Source organism: Ochotona princeps, chromosome 2 (assembly GCF_030435755.1).
Source record: "Ochotona princeps isolate mOchPri1 chromosome 2, mOchPri1.hap1, whole genome shotgun sequence".
Lineage (NCBI taxonomy): Eukaryota > Metazoa > Chordata > Mammalia > Lagomorpha > Ochotonidae > Ochotona > Ochotona princeps.
Genome location: NC_080833.1, coordinates 19,579,043 through 19,593,526, shown reverse-complemented (window position 1 = coordinate 19,593,526; position 14,484 = coordinate 19,579,043). Strand labels below are relative to the sequence as shown.

The 14,484-nt window shown below is 48.5% G+C and overlaps 1 protein-coding gene across 2 annotated transcripts in view; it reads left to right on the top strand.

Moving 5' to 3' along the window:
* WASF2 (WASP family member 2) overlaps window positions 1–13,288 on the top strand; it is an 84,499-nt gene extending 71,211 nt beyond the window's left edge. For both annotated transcript variants that reach the window (XM_004592195.2, XM_058677497.1), the window contains exons 3-9: window positions 2,650–2,784; window positions 3,303–3,456; window positions 5,538–5,655; window positions 6,662–6,792; window positions 8,842–8,997; window positions 11,412–11,920; window positions 13,028–13,288. In XM_004592195.2, coding sequence (XP_004592252.1) covers window positions 2,650–2,784; window positions 3,303–3,456; window positions 5,538–5,655; window positions 6,662–6,792; window positions 8,842–8,997; window positions 11,412–11,920; window positions 13,028–13,185 — 1,361 coding nt within the window. In that variant the 3' untranslated portion in view covers window positions 13,186–13,288. The remainder of the gene's footprint in view (window positions 1–2,649; window positions 2,785–3,302; window positions 3,457–5,537; window positions 5,656–6,661; window positions 6,793–8,841; window positions 8,998–11,411; window positions 11,921–13,027) is intronic.
* Window positions 13,289–14,484: the final 1,196 nt, after the last annotated feature.

Sequence of the window (14,484 nt, the reverse complement as noted above, 5' to 3'; positions counted from 1 at the left end):
AAATGTTAGCAAAGACTTTGATTTTTTTCCAAGTGCCATACTTCTGTTTTCAGAATTGGAATAATTTTTTGCACTTGAAGAATAGGGACTATCAAATTACTGGTTGAAATTGTGTTGAAAATTTCCTCTGAGCTTAACGGGGAGCATATGAACTGTTGATGTGGTATAGTAGGCCTGCAGCACCAGCATTCCACTTGAGCTTGTATCCCAGCTGCTCCACGTACCATTTAATTCTCTGCTCATATCTTGAGATAGCTCAAGTTCTTGGACCCCTGTATCCATGTGTGAGACCTGGGGAAAAGCTCCTGGCTTTTAGCTTTGGATCGACTCAGCTCTGGGCATAGAAGCATTTGGGTAGTGAACCAGCAGATGGAAGATCTCTTTCTTTGTCTCTTTCCTCTCAGTAACTCTGCCTTTCAAATAAAAAATTTAAATTTAAAAATATTTTTTAAAGAAAGAATGTATAGATATTCACAGTCTTTAAAATCATCTGTAACATGGTAGGTTAGTTGTCCACACTTTACAGATGGGGAAACTGAGGCTTAGACATTGTGGCTTGCTGAGTACATGGAACTAAATAGTTGGGACTCACACCAAAGTTGCTAATATGAAGTCCGCTGCTCCTTTCATGTCTTATAGTGTCATTTTGAGTCTGCATGAGGTGATATGGCAGGGAAAAGCCTTCATACCACCTCACTCTTCCTTCCCTCTTCCACAAGACATCTCAAGGTTACCCCTTTTATTTTTATCTGGTGGGCTGGCATTGTGATTCAATCAATTTAGTCGCCGCATGCAATGGCAGCATCCTACATAAGTGTCAGTTCAAGTCCCAGCTGTTCCACTAGTGGTCTCCCTGCCACTGTGCCTGGGAGAGCAGGGGAAAGTGACCTACCCACCCACCCACTCATGTGGGAGACCTGGAAGGAGCTCCTCGATCTTGGCTTCTGCTTAGCCCAGCCCTGGCTATAGGGGTCATTGTGGAGCCAGCAAATGGATGATCCATCTGGATGGATGGATGGATGGATGGAGAGAGACAGGAAAATATATCTCGCTCTTTCTCTCCCTCCAACTCTACTTTTCAAATAAATAAAAGATTTTGTGTGGAAAACCACTATACTAACCTCCACAACTCCCACCACCAATGTCCCCTTCATGAAGGATTGGGAAACCCTGCTACTCTTGGTGACCTCAGGGTCAATTTTCTTTTTCTTGGGAATAGATACGTATTTTGGAGCCTTTTTTTCCCCTACACATACCTTTCTCTACTTTAGCCTGGATGAGCATGAATCCAGTGTAGATGAGCATGATACTTTGTGGTTTAGAGAAACTTGGGCTATCCTGGACAGGGCTCAGGTTGGCTCTCCAAGCTGCAGAGTAGAGGTGAGGCTCCAGCGTGAGACTTCTGAGCTGAGGTGCTTCCTTCCCATAGTTGTTCCTTCACAAAACCCTTCAGGGTGCAGGGGCCTGCCCCTTCCTTGATTAGGAACTCCTTCTTGACGTTCTTTTTTTTTTTTTTTTTTTTTTTTTGACGTTCATTTACTAGTAAACCAAACCATGCAGTTGACTGGCCTTGTCCTTCCTCTCCAGGTTGTCCTGGGGCGGGAGGATGGAACTGCAGCCACCTGCAGGTTCTGCTCTGACTTCTCAGGAGACATCTTGCTCCTCAGATATAGACTGAGCTTAAATGTAGTTTAGAAGCTAAAAAATGAGAGCTTGCCAAAGTCAGTCTCCAAAAAGTTAGGTTTTGGTTAGGCTGGGTTGTTTCTGCCCACCTTTACCTTTTAAGCCAGAGCTGGTTGACATCTTTATTCGTATGCACTGCCTTTCATTCCCAGGGAGAGTATGCCTCGTGGCTTGGAATGACAGTATGGAGGTTGTGTCAGATTGCTGCTGGTTTCTTTGGCTGCAAGTTCTGCTTGCATTCCAGAGTTGAAAGCACAGAACTCTTCTTTTTCTAAAAAACAGTTTCTAAAAAGACATTGTGGAAAGAGATGGCTGGTATGTTGTTTTGCAGGGAGGGCTTAAAAGTGTGAGCTTTTCATTTGTTCCCTGAGATGTAGATTTGAAGGGTTGTAACCTAGAGCAAAAACTTTGAAAGTTGTAGTTTATAAAACATAAAAAAGTAACCTTTCACCCCTTCAGAGAAGTTACACATGTCTGCTTGTGGCTTGTTGGTAAATTCAGGCGCCCTGGAAGATACCATGACTCCTGAGAGTTGTCCCTTGTACTTTTATAGTCCCATTGAGGAAGACATTTCTTCTTTATCATGTTAATAGTAGTTACCTAGAAGGTCCTCTTAACTTCCCGTGTGTTTTTCAGAACCATTTTACAAGGTGCTTTTGCATAAACCAGAGGCTGAGTGCTATGAGCAAATATCCAGCGTTAATTTTTTTTGCATTACACCTTTCAGCTTTATTCAGCCTGTTTTGAGTTTCGTGACTGTTCAGAGTTGGCCAGGAAGGCTGTACTCTCTACAGAACATATGCAGATGGCCCAGGCTCTGGAGAGTGTATCTATCTCTCAGAGCAAGCATCTGCTTGTAGCGCAGAATATCCTAGCAGGGGTAGAGGGATGGGAGTAGGGTGGGTCGTGCCTGACCATTTCTGTCCCTTCTGTGCACTGTTGACTTGGTTCCTTTGTTCTTTGCAGGTAAATATGCAGAGGACATTTTTGGAGAGCTCTTCACTCAGGCGAAAACCTTTGCTTCTCGGGTAAGCTCCCTTGCCGAGCGGGTCGACCGACTACAAGTTAAAGTCACTCAGCTGGATCCCAAGGAAGAAGAAGGTAAGGAAGCTAAGCTTAGCATTTGCAGGCTCTGCTGAGCAGTTCCTGAGAAATTTTCCCCCGATTTGTAAAAAAGCAAGGGGGGAATCACAGAGACCTATGGAGTTCTGCTTTGAAATGACACACGCCTGGGAGGTGTAAAGACACCTTTTAACTCTACCTCACCCCCACATGCTCCCTTTCCCCCAATCCTCCAGTTTCCCGGCACTCAACTTTACTTTCTCAATTGTATTTTGCTACCATAAAAGTACTTGGAAGATTCCTTCCTCTTAAGGAGAGGCCTGCTCTTTCTGGCCACATAGTAAACCTTTGTGTTCCCTCATTTTGTTCAGTCTTGAAATGGCTGGGCTGCTGACAGCCTTGTGGGGCTTCCCCAGAGGGGAAGGGGAAAAAAAAAAAAAACCTGGCTGCAGACATCCGCAGCCAAGAAATGCAGCAGCTGAGGCCTCTCCGACTGCTGTGACTCAGTGTTTGCTCAGCCTGCCGTCCATTTTCTCACGCCTTGCCTCTTCTCCCAGTGTCGCTGCAAGGAATCAACTCCCGAAAGGCCTTCCGAAGCTCTACCGTTCAAGACCAGAAGCTTTTTGACCGAAACTCTCTCCCAGTGCCGGTCTTAGAAACATACAATACCTGTGATACTCCTCCCCCTCTCAACAATCTCACTCCGTACAGGTAATGGCTGGCTAGCTCCTTCCTTTTTCCAGCCTGTACCAAAAAACAACAGTAGACTCTTTTATCTGAAGACCTTGTTTACATCAGAAGATTGTATCACAAAGCGTATTCTCTATCCCAAGGTGGCTGGTGGCAACAGAAGCTAGAGTTTACCCTGTAAACACTTGTCACTTAGTATTGTTTGGCTTCTGAAATTCATGGTGCATATAATGTATACTGAAAGTTTGCTGTAGCACTGCATCCTGCAGAGTTTAATTTGGTATAAGCCAGGTCCAGCTTGGATTCCATCCAAGGTATTTAGTTATTACAGAACCAACAGGACTTTGTTATAAGGTGGTCCTACAGCATGGATCCCAGGGGCAGCATGCTAGTGAGGCCCCCATTTACTTGGAAACCACTAGGTTACCAGATGTTGGGGCGTGTTAGTCAGACCTGCCTCATGGACTGGCTGCTCTGGGCCCAGAGGAGGCCTTCCAAAGCTTAAGGAGTAACTGGCATTCTTCCAGAGGAGTGTCGTTCGTTCACTGTGTTTTGAACATCCTTTCGACATTTTGTTCTGAAAGGACCTACTTTGCTGTGACTGGACTTGAAAAAAGAGGGTGCCTTATAGACAACCAAAAGTCCCTTCCCTCTGGTGGTTTGGTAGTGTTGTCATCCTGAAAAAACAAACACCGCAGAGGGGTGCATATTTATCTTGCCATCCATAAATGTCTTTGGAACAGGTAAAAAGCAATTATTGATCGCTGGAGGCAGATGTCTGCTATCAGACATGGCTGTACTGCCAAGCACAAGTGGGTGCACCCCTGTGAAATTCAAGGGTGCCATCCTGATTTAGGGACCCCGGCAGCTTCTCCCAACATAGATCCAGAGGAAATTGGTGGCATCTCCCTTTTTCTTTTCTGTGTGAGACTGTGTTTACCCTGGACTTCCCTAGGCACCAGCCAGCAGAGCAGGGTGGAGCTTGGACTCCGCAGCCTCTGTCGTTCAGTCCAGTTGTTTTAGGCAGGGGTGTGAGTCAGGAGAGATCACACAGCCGACAGTCAAGTACTTGTGTGGCAGGATGGGAATAGACGAGTGACATTAAGAGAATTCTGTCTGTCAGTGGCATTTTCCTTCATAAATACGATACCAGAATTACCATCTCCTCTCAATAATCTGGAGCTGAATTAACAAAAGCAAGCAAGTGGTGGTGTATCTCATTCAGAGCAAGAGTTAGTGTAAAATCGCTGCAGTTGGGAAGTACTTTCTGTATATTGTGATGGGGTTAGAAAGCCCTTCCAATTCTTTTTATTTCAGAATAATACTAAAATAAATGTTCCCCATAAGCCCATACTTTCTGAGCAGTGGGAGGGGCTTATCCTAGCCAGACTGTGGGATTCCAGCCAGGATGGATGAGCGACTCTTGGTGTACTGTGCACTACTTTTGCAGCCACTAAAGATGATTAAACCTTGGGGTCCCAGAACAACTGGCCATCTGTTCTCATCAGAGCCCCCTTGTGGTTGGGGGTGTGGATGCTGAGCTGTTCTGGAAGGGAACAAGAAGGTGGGTGCTCTAGTTATCTGGGTGTGCAGAGGAGTAACAGTGATGCCCACATGAACAGTTTTATATGTCAGAGATGCATCTGCATGTGTACGCATCCGATCCTGCCTGAGTATGCCCAGGTTTCAGGTGAGAGAAAACCCCTGTCCTTTCTTAGAGTCCTGGGGAGTGGGGAGGGGAAGGGAAATCCCTCGTCTGTGTCAGGCCCTCCAGATAGCTTCCGGGAGATGTCTGTGGTCATGCAAATGTGTAGAAATCATCAGAATTCCTGCTGTTGTAGTCTGTTCTTGACCTGACCATGCAGATCCCTCCACCAGGAATTGAAAGTAAGGCTAAGGTTCTTAAAAAGCCAAATGAGGAGAGAGATCCTCCCATTCAGGGGCATCTGAGTGCTGGTATGGGAAAGGAAATAAGCGATCGATTCGAATGACTCCTTGAGTCCTTGGTGTAACAACTGCTAACTGGCAGGTGTTTGGAATATTGGATGTGGTCGGGAGCTCATCTGTCCACTGACAGCTGCTTGTCTTCATTTCTATCCTAGGGATGATGGGAAAGAGGCACTCAAATTCTACACCAACCCTTCGTACTTCTTTGATCTTTGGAAGGAGAAGATGCTGCAGGACACCAAGGATATCATGAAAGAGAAGAGAAAGCATAGGGTGAGGGGAGAGGGGCCTCTGTTCTGCACATCAGTAGGCACGGTTGTGGAGGGGGATAAAAAGGAAGGCAGCCTTATGTGAAGTGATTCCGGGTGGCTGCTGGCTTGGATGCCAGGTGAAACTCTGAAAAAAATGTATCCACACCAAGCACCACCAAGATGAAAGTGTAAACCACACCAAAAATGTGTTTGTTCCCCTTAGCACTATTAACAATTGAGTATATTCAGACTGAGTTTTAGAAATTGGCGTTTCTACCCACCATTTATTTCTCTTGCAATTTGCACCTGACTCTGCTGGACACATGAGTGAGGCTTGTCCTTTCCCTGCCAGTTGTGCAGCTCATTTCTCCGAGATGAGCACTACTTCTGTAGTGTTTGATTGGCAACAGGAGCAGTTTAATACCTTCCCTGCTGGCTGGGCGGGGCCAAGGGGAGGGGAGGTGCCTGGGTTTGGGAGATGCTCCTCTCTGCTTGGACTCGTAATGGTGTGTGTGTGACCTGTCAGTTACGACCTCACAATCCCATTAGCATGGCTGCCAGGAGGCCCAGGAGAGCGCCAGAGGCTAGTGCAGTGATACACAATGAAAATTTCCTCACCATTTTTTTTTTTAACTATTTCCTTGTATCTGTCCCAGATATCTGTACCTATCATTACTTCTCATCTCTTGACAGACTTGTATGGATGAGCAAATGACAAACAGCTGCTTCCTAACTTCCCAACAATTAGAGCTGTTTAAAACTTGAATGAGTTATGCAGAGAAGTGTTGGGTTGCCAGAGCTAGAGGTGTTTGAGTATGTGACTGAGCAAATATTTTGCCCGGGAGGTAATTTGGGTTAGATGGCCTCTGTGTCACTCCAAACCCAGTCATTCTATAAATTCTCCAGGTACCTCGTATGCTATCTAGGCAGATCAGCTCTGGGTTCCACGTCTATGAAGATGGGTGGAATTTTAATGAACAACTTTGGAAAATGTTTAGCAGAGGCTTTTCTATCCGTTTTCATTATAGAAAGAAAAGAAAGATAATCCAAACCGAGGGAATGTAAACCCACGTAAAATCAAGACCCGTAAAGAAGAATGGGAGAAATTAAAGATGGGACAAGAATTTGTGGAATCCAAAGAAAAGCTGGGGCCTTCTGGGTAAGTGATACTTTTGTGTTCTCAGTGACATTTTTTGAAGGGGTTGGGGACAACTGTCTAACAGCTCTGGCATGATGCCTTTCACAGCTCCTGAAGTCTAGCTGTGTAGCTTAAATCAATACCACTATTAATCAGCTACTTTAAAGCACATCCATCTGATGATTAAAATTTGCTAAATAAATCAGAACACTCAGCAATTTAAATGAGGTGAGTGGAGTGGTCTGAAACAGCCCCATGGCTTCTAGTGCCCTTCCTCTGCCAGCCCCTGGTGTGGCTGAGGGTCTCAGAGCAAGGACTGCAGAGTGAAGCTCAGAGCTCTTGGGAGCCCTTTGCCTCCAGAGCCCTGAGCTGAAGGTCGTGCCTGCATGCTGGGCATTGCCCAGGAGAGAGGACACCGCCAGGCAGTGAAATTGTGCACATCACCAGAGTAACTTTTCAGCCAGCCTGTGTCGGTCTTGGGAGAGAAGTTGGGCAAGGACTGAATGCAGACCTCAGAGACAGTGTGAGAAAGGCTCCCGGGCCCGTATTGAGGCTATATATCTCTGTGGAGAAACAGGCAATGTCAGTTTGACCCCATTTCCTAATACCAAATCATGCTGGAAACTTGAAGGCAGAACATGGTTTTAAAGCTTGGTTTGATGCCTATCCCTGTGTCTGACCTGTGTGATATTCAAAGCCAAGTCACCACGACTGCCTGGCCTGAATGTCGCCTTGGTTTTCCCTCTAAATATGTGGCATCCTGACTGTCAGAAAACCATGCCAGCCAGTGCCAGGTGTCCAGGAATGATAAAAGGAAAGAACTGTGTTGTTCTCGCTTTTAGGAATAACTCTACCATGAAAATCTTCTTTTAAAAAATCTTGACACTTCTGACACTTATTCTTTCTGGATTAAGAGATGTTTTAAAGAGTGATGAACATGGGGAGAGGAAAAATGAACCTTTCCCTCTACAGGAGAATCAACCCTAAGGGGACCTGCATTACCTTCACCTCCCACTCAAAGGAGCCATTTTGTGCTGTGGTCCCGTCCTGCTGGGACAGGCACTTGCAATCGGCTCAGTGACCCTGAGGTCAGGAGCTTGCATTTTGAGAACACCAACCCTTATATGTATTTTGTGTGTCTGTGGAATGGGGTTGGGAAAGATGGTTTGGCCTCATGGCCAGTCTATGTGGACATGCCTGCTGGTAAACCTATAAAGAGATGTGCCAAGTCCACATCTCCAAAGCCTTGGGAATTTTCCACATCAGAGTGTCATTCGACTCGGTCTGCTCTCTCCAAGCCTGGTTTCCCTGTGTCTGTTCTAGAGGAGCTCTTTCAGGACCCAGTGATGGCACAGAGATGATGAGATGGAGCAGAGCAGGCTGTGCTTTCTGGCCAGCACATGGAATGGGAGGTTTATTGGTGTTCGCTGAGAGGAGAGCACTTCACTCAAGGCCCGGTGTTCTGAGGGACAAGTTTTCAGGAGGCAAGCCCTAGCAGGCACCCTGCTTTAATCTGCAGCTCATTTTCTTTGATAAGAGACCTGGCAGAGAGACCACGTTTACCACCACACAGCAACCTGCCTTCATCCTGGGCTTGATTTTGCAATCACATGCCTCCTTGGCCTTTGAGCACTCCAGAGACTTCACCGACCTCAAACTCAGGCTGCGTGCTAGTCATGTGTTTGCTGTTCACCCTTTGCCACAAGGCAGACTTGGGATTCGGTTATAACTGCACCTAACATTCGGGATATAAGCTACATCTAACATTCAGGAGAGAATTTAAAAGAACTTCTGAGTTTGAAAAAGGTCAGTCCTGGAGAGGAGGAACATGTTTGATAATCTGGGTTGAATCCCATTACTGCAAACAGTATGGCAGAAATATCTGGTGATACTTGACTGCAAGATACTTAGTCCTACAGCAAAAATCAGTATAGCAGAAAATAGTGTATTCTTATTTTATTTCTTCCTAATGATTTTTGTATCAGACATGTTTATGTGGTATCTGTTAAGAAAAAAAATACTTCCCTTAGGCCCTGTGAATGACAACCTTGGCATTGGGTTTCTCTCCAGGTACTCACCCTCCTTGGTGTACCAGAATGGACGCGTGGGCTCGGTTGAAAACATGGATGCAGGCAGCTATCCACCACCACCACAGGCTGACTCCACCTCTTCTCCTTCGCCTTCCTTCTCTGAGGACAACTTGCCGCCCCCACCAGCAGAATTCAGGTAATTGTGGTTCCTTTTCATCCGCTGTGAGTAGTTAACCAGTATAATGTTCAAAATCTAGGCCAGGACCACTGAAATAACTTTCAGGTAAATCTGTCTAGGTAATAGAAATGATTAACATTTGTCAGGCATTATGCTAAACACTGTATATGTTACTTAATCTTCACAGGAGCCCTCTTAAAATAGATATTGTTATTACCCCCCCCCCCCATGTTACAGATGAGTAAACTGTGAAGCGCGAAGGGTATCTAAGGTCACACGGCTAGTTAAAGACAGAGCCTTAGGCAGTGTGATTCAGAGAGTGGAAGACTAGATGGAGACCTTCCATCCACTGGTTCACTCCCCAAATGAAACTAGGGAACTCTATTCAGGTCTCCCATGTGGGTGCAGGGTCCCAAGCACATGGACCATCCTCTGCTACCTTCCCAGACGTGCTAGCAGGGAGCTTGGATGAGAAGTGGAGCACCAGGATGCCAGTAATGTGCTATACTACAAAGCTGGTTGTTGATCTTGTATTCTTAACTGCTTTTGCCATACTACCTATAACTGAACAGACAGATGTCACCAACTTCTCTGGTTTTTTTCTTTATTTAAAAAAAGTTTTGCCTTTTAAATTTGAAAGGCAGATAAAGAGACAAAGAAATCTCCCATCTACTGGTTTGCTCTCCAGATGCCCACAACAACCAGGGCAAGACCGGGACAAAGCTGGGAACCAGGAACTCAGTTCAGGTTCTCCCACATGGATGGCAGGGACCTTTGACTGGAGCACTTTGCTGCTGACTCCCAGGGTGTGCCTTAACAGGAAGCTGGAGTCGACTCAAACAGAGACCCTCCAGAATGGGGTATAGGTGTCTTCATCACTAGGCAAACACCCACCTCTTCTGTACCTTTTAGTTTTTGACCTGAGCAGCAGACAACACTCATGTTGCACTGGCCTGCTTCCCAAATGCCTGCAGCACCCCCAGGAAGGGGGCCAAAGGTGGGAGCTGGGATGACTGGAGCCGTCACTGCTGCCTTTCAGGGCTCACAGGAGCAGCAAGCTCGAGTCAGGAGCTGAGCCGGGGAGTGAACCCAGGTGCTCTGACTTGGGGAACAGGCGCCCTCACTGGCTAAAGCCCCACCCCATCTCTTGTTTGTTTTCCCCTGCTTTAGCTCAGCATGAAATGAAGTGGAATGATGCACTATTCACGAAACAGTTCGCAGGTGGTTTGCCCAGTTATCTAGGAGCCTTTCAGATAGTCACTGTCTCTCCTATGTCTTCTGGTACATTTCGCTGCCGGATGCAATCTCCAGAAAAAAAATGAAACAAAGAGAAAAGGGACATAAAATGTAGGCTGTGTCCCTTTAGGAGTCTGTATGCCCATCAGAGGGACCCAGGAAGGACCAGCAGTCACGGCTGCAGAGAGGTTGGTGGGTGTTTGGGATGGCCCTTTATGCTCGCTCGCTTTCTTCCTCTGACTCCTGACAGCTGAGCGTCTGGAAAGGCGCGTTGTTCTCCTTGGACTCTGAGCACCCCTCAGATGGAGACCTCAAGCAGTGCTGTCTCCCCCATTCTTCTTGCCCCTTGAAACCACTAATCCCAAATCACTTCCTGCTGGTTGCCTTGTCAGATGCAGCTGAGGCTTCAGGGGCTGTGGAAAATTCCAAGATGGATGCTTTTCTGAGGAAGAGCTGTTAGTACAGGGCAGATACCAAGGTGGGAGGAACCTTCAGCCTCACAGGAGGCTGGAGCCCTTGCAGCTGCAGCTGAGCGAATCTGATCCCAGGAGAGGTGGAGCCTTAATCCTCTTTCAAACGTGGGTCAAGAGTCATGTGGCAGATTCATTTCCCATCGGGACAGATTCTCAGATTGAGACTGGTTCACTCTGAAGTTCCCCCCCATCGCCCCCGTGAGCACTGAGGATGCATTGACCTAATCTATATCCTGCTTGGGTTTGGTCAGCTTGGCTCAGGTTTCCTGCCCTCACCAAGTCTGGTGAATGTTAATAGCCCTAGACATTTGTATTCTAGTGACTTCTTCCATGCGTTCTGACTCTTGGCTCCAAGCTAAAACTAACAGCTGCCCATGACTCACCCCACGTCTTGGAGAGGGGCTTCCAGAGGGATGCCTCCCCTGAGTGCTGAAGGGTTAGGGGAGGATCCGAGTGCTTGTGGACAAGTCTCCTTCCTGGTAGTCATCTTCAACTTCTGACTGGCTGGAAGTTCTTTTTCTAGCCACGGTACCCATTCCATTGACTGCATCTTTGAAGAGTTCCCGGGTTTTTCTTCCTGACTAAGCCACATAGTGAAATTAAAATGGTGTAGTTGGCTAGGATAAGCCTGGATTTGGCAATAATTGTTAATTCTGAACAGGACAGTGGGAGTGGTGGGGTGTTTGCATCCTGAAAGTGATGGTGAGTCTTTTTCCTTTTTAGTTACCCAGCAGACAACCAGAGAGGATCTGGCTTGGCTGGACCCAAAAGATCCAGCATGGTCAGCCCAAGCCATCCACCCCCAGCTCCACCTCTGGGCTCTCCGCCAGGCTCCAAACATGGCTTTGCTCCACCACCTGCCCCTCCACCCCCGCCTCCTGTGGACATCCCATCTCCTCCACCACCTGTGGGCTTTGGGTCTCCAGGCACCCCTCCCCCACCCCCACCCTCATCTTTCCCACTTCACCCTGATTTTGTTGCTCCTCCACCTCCTCCTCCACCACCAGCAGCTGACTACCCAGTACTGCCACCACCTCCCTTGTCCCAGCCAACAGGTGGAGCCCCACCTCCTCCCCCTCCTCCCCCGCCCCCGGGACCACCTCCTCTCCCCTTCAGTGGTGGGGATGGCCAACCTGCTATACCACCACCGCCTTCGGATGCCATCAAGCCCAAGTCCTCCTTGCCTGCTGTGAGTGATGCCCGTAGCGATCTGCTTTCCGCCATCCGTCAAGGTACACTCCAGTGGTGGGATTGTGTCTTTCTGAAGTTGGGGGTAATTGATGAAGACATGGTGTGAGGGCTGTGCTCTTCCCAGGAAAGAGTGATTGAGACCTCAGGCCTCAGAACAGATTTCTTCCCACCTTTTAAAATTTTGTTTCAAAGACAGAGAGATAGATTTAGAAAGAGAAATCAAGATCTCCCATCCACTGGTTCATTCCTCAAATGCATGCAACATTTAGGCCAGGCTAAAATCAGGAGCCCACACTGCCCCTAGGTCTGCCACGAGGGTTGCAGAAACCCTCGAGCCTCCCATATAGGATGTGGGCACTCCAAGTGATGTCTCAACCACCAGGCCAAATGCCTGCCTTCTGAAGTCAAGAAGTCAAGAATTCTTAACCTGAGATTTTTAAAAATTCCTTAAAAATGTAAGCTTTATATGTGTGCATGCATTGTCTTTTCTTGAGGAAGGACATTCATTTTTCATCCGGTTCTGAGCCCCAGAAAAAAGTCACTGTCTTAGCAGGACACAGCCACTCTGGTCCTCTTCCACGGCTCTGCCTGCCTTTCCTCCACTTTTTTTTTCTCATCCCTTTTTTCTCCCCATTTCCTCTCTCTCTTTTTTTCTTTAAGATTTATTTATTTGAAAGGCAAAGTTCTAGCAAAAAAAAAAGAGAGAAAGAAATTGACTGATTGTTTTTCCATCAACTAGGTCCCCTTCCCAAAGGGTTGGGGCCAGGAAGTTAAGACCCAAGAACTCTGTCCAGGTCTCTGGTGTGGGTTTAGGGACCCAAGCACTTGGGCCAGATGCTGCTTTCCCAGGCACTTTAGGAGGGAGCTGGATTGGAAGTGGGCTCCAACAAGTTCTCAGTGTTATGCCACAATGCTGGCCCTTATCCTCTTCCTCGGTCCCTCCCTCCATCACGGCTTCACAATGGCAAGTGGAGTGGCGGCTCCTCACCCAGCACCTCCTGAGAAAGCCCCATCCTCTGCAGCCGGGAAGAAGGGCTTCTCTTCCACAGACCCCTGGCCCTGGGCCGTCCCTCAGTCCTCCTCCCCTGCCAGGGCAGAACCGAGGCTGGGCACACCCCTTCACTCTCTTCCCCCTCCCCTGCCACCAGGTTTCCAGCTGCGCCGGGTTGAGGAGCAGCAGGAGCAAGAGAAGCGGGATGTCGTGGGCAATGACGTGGCCACCATCTTGTCCCGGCGCATTGCTGTTGAGTACAGCGACTCAGAAGACGACTCCTCAGAGTTCGATGAAGACGACTGGTCCGATTAACTCTGTCTGCCACCCACTCCTTTGTCTTTCCTTCCTGCCTGCCGCCTTTGCCGCCTACCCCCACAGTCCCATGGGCGAAAGGGGAGAAAAAAAAGAATTTTAAGGGGCCAAAGCCTTCCTTGAAGCAACCAAAGATATATCCAAGTGCTTCCTCCAAAGGAACATGGATTTCCTGTCCCCGTTGTCAGGCACCATGGGCCTCCTCAGCCACAGCCGCTGAGAACACCCCTTGTCCTTGCAAGCGACCGCTGCATACCGAAAGGAAGGAAGACCCCTAACCCTCCACTTGTGTCCGGCTAGATGCGGTGTCTCCCCTAAAAGCCATTTCAGTCGTGCCTTGTCTCCAAAGTTTTGATAATGCCGGCCCTCTTTGGTCCTGATCAGTGAGAGCAACCTGCATGGATGCGGCCAGCCCCTCACATGCTCCCCTGGGAGGGCAGTGCAGTGTCCCAGCAGCCAGACTGGCTTTGGCCAGATCTTCCCTCTTGCTGGCATGCCCCAGGCCCAGGAGGCGTTGGCCCTCCTGAGTGAGTGGCTCCCCACCTCATCCCAAAATGGCGCTTTTCTGAGGGCTGAGGTTTGCTTGCCTCGCAGGCTACTCTGGGGAGCAGGGTGTTCAGGTGTTCCCCAAATACCCTCCCCGCTCCTCCCCCCAAGAGTTCTCAGGCAGCATGGCCCGATTCAAACCTCTAACGTCTGTGACCAAAGCAGCCCTGGCGCTCAGGGAGCCAGGCCCATGCCTGCTCTCGGGAGCAGAGCTGGGAGCTGGCGCCCAAGGCCTGGAGAGGGAAGGGACTTGTTCAAAGTCACCTGACTGACCGGTGACAGAGCAAGAGCCTGAATGCTTGATTTCAAATCAACTCTGCTTTCTGGGACCAAATCACAGCCCAGGCTGGAGCTGGAGTGGAACAGTTCTGGCTCCATAGCTACTCCAGACCTCAGCCTGGGGGGCCAGAGAGGGCCCCCTTCCCTCATCACTGCTCAGCTCCTTATAACCTTGCCTCTAATCCTCTGTTGCCCCTTTCCATCGCCCCCTCACCACGTAACCTTGAGAACGGCCCTTGTTGGGGCCAAGAACAGTAGGAAGGAAGGGACCGGCAGCCTTGGCAGGTGCTGTTTTCAATTCCTCTGCAGCTCCTCCCCCTTTTCCTTCCCCTCGTTTAAGCCTAGACTCTGCCAACTGTAGAAACTTGGGTCCTTCAGGCTGGCAGCCACAGCAGGTCCTTGCGGGGTAGGCATGGGGGCGGGGGCTCTGGCAGCTGGGAAGATGCTGGGAGGCAGAAGGGCGTGATGAGGTCC